Here is a 6,620-nt window from a genome sequence, read left to right on the forward strand (position 1 = left end):
ACTCATGAAGTAATTCTATGCATCCTCATCAATCTTATCTAGAAAGAGGCCATAATTGCTGAAGAAGCAAGTCACTCATATGAGCCAGGATGGAGAGCTGTTTGGTCACTTGTGTTTTGGACAAAGTCCTCCTCTCATCTGGGCTCGGACCTGATCACAGAGGGGTCTTGCTTTTGTCTTGATCAATCATTGTCGGAGTGGCCTTATTCTTTGAAATTGCTGACATTCGGCAGGAACATCAAGGCCTGCTATTGACAGTAGATGTCAGGGTTGCTTTTCACTTTCTCAAGTGCTCCTCACACTTGGCTGCAGGTTCACACCACCCAGAGAGATTTAAAAATCTCAGGGCCCTGGCCCCACCACATCCAAGTTACATCAGAATGGCTAGAGGGTGGGATCCAGCCGATGGTATGTTAAAGAACTTCCCAGGTGACTGAAAAGTGCAGCCAAATGGGAGAAATGCTGGTCTAACTCATGGTGTCACTGAGAGAGAAGATATATTTGAAACTGTAGCACAGTGCCTGGCACAGAGCAGAATTTGGGCAAATATTTCTTCCCCTCCTCTTTCCCCCCCTTTTTCTCATCCCCCTCCCCCTCCTTCCCCTGCTCCTCCTGTTTCTCCTTCTCCCTCCCGTCCTCTTCTCCCTGCTCCTTCTTTTCCTCCTTCTCCTGTCTTCATCCTCCTGTCCTTCTCTTTCTCCTCCTCCTCCTTTGTCCTCTTCTCATCCACAGGAGAACTCTCTCCCTTCTCAGGCTGGGACAGCCAATGTGTCAGCATAGGGATGGTCCAGGTTAGGAGAAAACTGTCTTGGAAGAGCTTCATAACTTGGTACTTTGTGCTGTGTGACCTTTCATAAGTTGCTTAGCTTCTCTGTGCTTAAAGCATCCCTTAGTGAGAATGCAAAGTCCAGAGCCAAACTCTCTGGTTTTAATCCCAGCTCTGTCACTTAGTTCATAAGTGATTAGCAAGTTCCTTAACTCCTCCATGCTTCATTTTCCTCATCTTTAAAATGGAAGTAACAATAATTCCTACGTTATAGGTTTGGTCATGGGATTACATGAGTTGATATACAAAGCACAGTGCTGCAGGCCCTTAGAAAGCATATGTGTTAGCCAGTACTGCCACCATTCCTGTAAGTGGAGGCAGCAAGCCCCGTCTGTCTGCAGCCCTTTCTCTACAGGGAAGTGGTAACACCTGCTGGGTGCGAGGCAGGGGGCCAGCCCTGTGCTGGGACAGTGGCCCCAACAGCCAAGAGCGGGAGGCACAGCTGATGAAACAGCCTCTTAGACTGGACTCCGGGCAGTCTAAAAAGAGGCCCCACGGGGTGAAGGGTTACCTGCTCTCACAGCTTGAGGAGCGGGACTCCGAGCTCTGGGACCGTGAGGGGCAGCGGTGATGGCGGTGGCGGTGAGACTTTCGGGGCCGGCTTCGAGATCTTGGGAAGATGAGAAGGAATGAGTCAGAGATGAGAAGGAACGAGTCAGAGGAGGGGAAGGAGAAATGGGGAGAGAGAGAGACAGAGCTGATCTTGTGACACATTTTTCTCCTGCACCCGAGTCACCATCCCTCCCAAAGTCATGCATCTCTCCCCATCTCCTGCATTGCTCTGGCTGGATGCATACCACAGGGACACATATCAGCATCTCTGTAAGAGGGCGTTAGAACCTACTGTAGGAGTTGGGCTTGTGGCAGGTGGCTTGGGGCAGCGTTTGGGAGCTGGGGCTTTGTTCTGGATTGGATACTGTCAAAAAAACATGAAGTAATTCTATGCATCCTCATCAATCTTATCTAGAAAGAGGCCATAATTGCTGAAGAAGCAAGTCAACTCATATGAGCCAGGATGGAGAGCTGTTTGGTCACTTGTGTTTTGGACAAAGTCCTCCTCTTATCTGGGCTCGGACCTGATCACAGAGGGGTCTTGCTTTTGTCTTGATCAATCATTGTCGGAGTGGCCTTATTCTTTGAAATTGCTGACATTCGGCAGGAACATCAAGGCCTGCTATTGACAGTAGATGTCAGGGTTGCTTTTCACTTTCTCAAGTGCTCCTCACACTTGGCTGCAGGTTCACACCACCCAGAGAGATTTAAAAATCTCAGGGCCCTGGCCCCACCACATCCAAGTTACATCAGAATGGCTAGAGGGTGGGATCCAGCCGTTGGTATGTTAAAGAACTTCCCAGGTGACTGAAAAGTGCAGCCAAATGGGAGAAATGCTGGTCTAACTCATGGTGTCACTGAGAGAGAAGATATATTTGAAACTGTAGCACAGTGCCTGGCACAGAGCAGAATTTGGGCAAATATTTCTTCCCCTCCTCTTTCCCCCCCTTTTTCTCATCCCCCTCCCCCTCCTTCCCCTGCTCCTCCTGTTTCTCCTTCTCCCTCCCGTCCTCTTCTCCCTGCTCCTTCTTTTCCTCCTTCTCCTGTCTTCATCCTCCTGTCCTTCTCTTTCTCCTCCTCCTCCTTTGTCCTCTTCTCATCCACAGGAGAACTCTCTCCCTTCTCAGGCTGGGACAGCCAATGTGTCAGCATAGGGATGGTCCAGGTTAGGAGAAAACTGTCTTGGAAGAGCTTCATAACTTGGTACTTTGTGCTGTGTGACCTTTCATAAGTTGCTTAGCTTCTCTGTGCTTAAAGCATCCCTTAGTGAGAATGCAAAGTCCAGAGCCAAACTCTCTGGTTTTAATCCCAGCTCTGTCACTTAGTTCATAAGTGATTAGCAAGTTCCTTAACTCCTCCATGCTTCATTTTCCTCATCTTTAAAATGGAAGTAACAATAATTCCTACGTTATAGGTTTGGTCATGGGATTACATGAGTTGATATACAAAGCACAGTGCTGCAGGCCCTTAGAAAGCATATGTGTTAGCCAGTACTGCCACCATTCCTGTAAGTGGAGGCAGCAAGCCCCGTCTGTCTGCAGCCCTTTCTCTACAGGGAAGTGGTAACACCTGCTGGGTTCGAGGCAGGGGGCCAGCCCTGTGCTGGGACAGTGGCCCCAACAGCCAAGAGCGGGAGGCACAGCTGATGAAACAGCCTCTTAGACTGGACTCCGGGCAGTCTAAAAAGAGGCCCCACGGGGTGAAGGGTTACCTGCTCTCACAGCTTGAGGAGCGGGACTCCGAGCTCTGGGACCGTGAGGGGCAGCGGTGATGGCGGTGGCGGTGAGACTTTCGGGGCCGGCTTCGAGATCTTGGGGAGATGAGAAGGAACGAGTCAGAGGAGGGGAAGGAGAAATGGGGAGAGAGAGAGACAGAGCTGATCTTGTGACACATTTTTCTCCTGCACCCGAGTCACCATCCCTCCCAAAGTCATGCATCTCTCCCCATCTCCTGCATTGCTCTGGCTTCCTGCCTGGGTATTCTAGGGGTCTCCAAACAGCTGGACAGAACACATGTGAGCAGAAAGGGCTCCTCTGGAGGGAGCGTGGGTGACTCAGGCCCCTCGCCCCTGCTGGAAGCAGGCCTGATGCAGACCACGGCCTGGGCAGAAAGTCACCTCCACAGGTCACTTTTCCCTCACCTAAGTCAGGAGTCTCAATTTCCCATGGCTTTAGGGCCCAGTCAGGTAAAACAAATGTGTGAGACAGCCAGGCGCTAGAGCCATATCAGCTGAAGGCCTGGGCTAAAACAGAAGGCACTGTTTTGCCTCCAGAATATTGTCGTGGTGCTGGATCTACTAATTTTTCAAGTGAATGTGGAAATACAGATTTTTGTGTAAAATACTCCTATTTTAAATAGAAGGTCATTTTTTTAAAAAGCAACTTCTGGGGCAAACAAAACACATTTGCAGAGTAAATTAGGCCTTTGGGCTGCCAATCTGTAACCTCAGACTTGGAAAATTAAGTCCAGATTTTTAGCATGAAGTCAAAAGTCTTTCGGAATGGGCTACAAGCATCATCACCAACAGAAATTACAACAACAGTTACTACCACTGCCACTAACAGTAGTATTACCATAGGTTACTTCAGCTACTTCCAAGTCATAATAACCACTCAGAAGTAGCAGTAGCAGCGGAAGTGGAAATTAAGGTGTTTGGGGAATGTCAACAGTTTGGGCCAAGCCAGGAATCCAGTGGGAGTTAGAGATAATTCCACCGGGAGGAAGACTGGTTATCCCAACAAAGGATTTGGGGATTCTTCTAATGTAATTATCAGACCATATCCCTTCTCTGCTTCAAACTTTCCCACTGTCCTCATGTCAAGTCCAGACTCTGATTTTGACCCCCAAGCACCTTCAGGAGCTAGCCTCGCTCTCTGGCTCATTGCTTGACATCTTCTGCCCTGGCCTGGCAGGCTCAGGCAACTCTGAACTGCTTGTATTCTCACACATTTCCCAGTTCATGATGTCCTTGTGATGATGATAATGATGATGATGATGGCAGGTAACTGTATCTAACACATACTTTGTGCTAGGTACTGAGTTCTAAGAATTTTCCATAAATGGACTCGTCTATTCCTCACAAGAACCTATGAAATAGGTTCTCTTATTATTCTTATCTTACAGATGAGGAAACTGAGGCACACGAAGTTTAAACCTGCAGCCCACAATGGTTACCTACCATCTTCACCCTCCTGCAGGAAACTACCTCTACCACCAAGCCCTCTTTCCAGTACCGATGTTTCCACAATGTCCCAGGCTTCTGTCTACCACCACTGTGCCATGACCTGCCCCGTATTTGTGATCTATGCCCACTGCACTGTCAGTTCCCTGGGGCCAGGAGAAAGTCTGCTCATCTCTGCCCTTGGGCCCAGCACAGGGTTCACCACTTATCAAGGTCTCACCAAGAAATGTTGAATAAAAAGAGGCTAACCCACTCCAGTAGTCACTTGCTTAGAAGCAGCTCTGACCAGTGGGACTTGGCAAGAAAAAGAATTGTTTTCCTTAGTGATGCCTTATTTTTCTTGCTTTTCCCTTTCTTGTCTCTTGCCTGTGGCTTGCACAAGCTTTCTGATGTCCTGCTAGCAATTTCTGGTACTCATCCAGCTCTTGGCATGGGGAGGATATCCACCTAGCTGCCCGCAGGCAGGCAGTCCTTGTCTCGGTGATGGTCCCTTCCAGAGCTCTTAGGCCTGGGTCCACCCCCTGGCTCTGTAGCTTCCTATCCTGTGGCCCCACTGGACAAGTAATGCTGAGATCTCTGAGAACATGTGATCTATGTGTGCTTAGCATGAAAGTGCATTCAATGCATATGGCCAATAATTGTCTTTTGACCTGAATTGAACAAGTTTCATGATGGGGAAGTTCCTCCCTGAGCTAACTCAAGGCTCTACTGCTTTCTTCTGGAGCATTCCCTAGGGCTCAGTGGCAGTGGTCGAAATGCTCTTCTTCACACTGACCTTAGGAGAAAAAACCCTTTGGGGCAGCAAAGCTGGGTGCCCTCCCTCTGCGGCCCTGCCTCTTCTTTTCCTTCCCCAGCAGCCGACTACCTTTTATCCTATTGTCTTTGATCCTCTCTTTAGAAGCTTCTTGGCAGGAGATAAAATATTAGTTGATTGGAAAACATGCACTAACATTTGCAGGGCATAAAGTAGATGGGTTGTAACCAAATTTACTTTTAATCTGGCTGGGAACTGAACTCCACAGGCAGCGCTGGCTGATTTGAATTTCTACTACCAGCTACAAACTGTGAAACAGCTGGGGACCCGAGACCAGGGATAGGAACTTTACTGATATCTCCACACTGTAAATCCAGTAGCCAGGGCATGGACTCATATTCATGTTTACACATGTACACACACGCTATCACACCCCAGTGACCACCCATGTACATACAGCACATGCATGTATACAGGTAAAAAACCACCATACAACCCCTGTACATGTAATGCACACAGATATATAAACAGTGCACATACGGAGTGTGTAGAATTCACACACATTGGTACACAGCGCACTTACATGCATGCTGTTCATGTTCATGTTCTGTACATGTAATGCACACAGATATATAAACAGTGCACATACGGAGAGTGTAGAATTCACACACATTGGTACACAGCGCACTTACATGCATGCTGTTCATGTTCATGTTCACACAGGCACAGGCATACATAATGCATTTGTATGAATTCAAATATATACCACACACACACTGTGTGCCCACATTGTATGCATTTGTACACAAAGTGTACACAAATGTTTACGTCATGTAAAAATGTACAGACATTTACAATGTGCACAGCACATATACACACTACATATAAATAAATACACACGCACGGTACACACACAATAGGCATGCCAGGCACACACATGCACACTGTACACTTTCATGCAAACATAAACACGCATGCACACACATACACATCATATACACAACCGGTTGCACTCATGCATACCTAAACCCACAACTACAAGGACACATGTGGTTGTCTTTCCCTCCCTCCTTCTCCTTCTTTCCCTTCGTCCCTCTCCCAACCCTCTCCTCCTTCCCCCTGTTTATTTGGCAGCTCTAACAATCTGGCTGGTAAGAGGCCAGGTCCTCCAACTCCCCAAATGGGAGAGCACATTCCAGGTGGTATCCACTTACTGTTTTTTGTGCCTCTTCTCTTCCCTTCTTTTGCTTTTTGGGCTAGAGGAGCTGAAAAAGAAATGGCCAATTAATTGAAAGAAGCAAAAAAAA

The 6,620-nt window shown here is 47.9% G+C and overlaps 1 protein-coding gene across 1 annotated transcript in view; it reads right to left on the reverse strand.

Annotated features, from left to right (window-relative positions):
* Positions 1–3,085: 3,085 nt before the first annotated feature.
* LOC103582519 (serine/arginine repetitive matrix protein 4-like) overlaps positions 3,086–6,620 on the reverse strand; it is a gene marked incomplete at its 5' end in the record, with an annotated part of 8,779 nt that continues 5,244 nt past the window's right edge. Inside the window, 2 exons of the mRNA XM_008564088.1 lie at positions 3,086–3,188; positions 6,528–6,578. Coding sequence (XP_008562310.1) covers positions 3,086–3,188; positions 6,528–6,578 — 154 coding nt within the window. The remainder of the gene's footprint in view (positions 3,189–6,527; positions 6,579–6,620) is intronic.

Source organism: Galeopterus variegatus, unplaced genomic scaffold (assembly GCF_000696425.1).
Source record: "Galeopterus variegatus unplaced genomic scaffold, G_variegatus-3.0.2 Scaffold16590, whole genome shotgun sequence".
Taxonomy (NCBI): domain Eukaryota; kingdom Metazoa; phylum Chordata; class Mammalia; order Dermoptera; family Cynocephalidae; genus Galeopterus; species Galeopterus variegatus.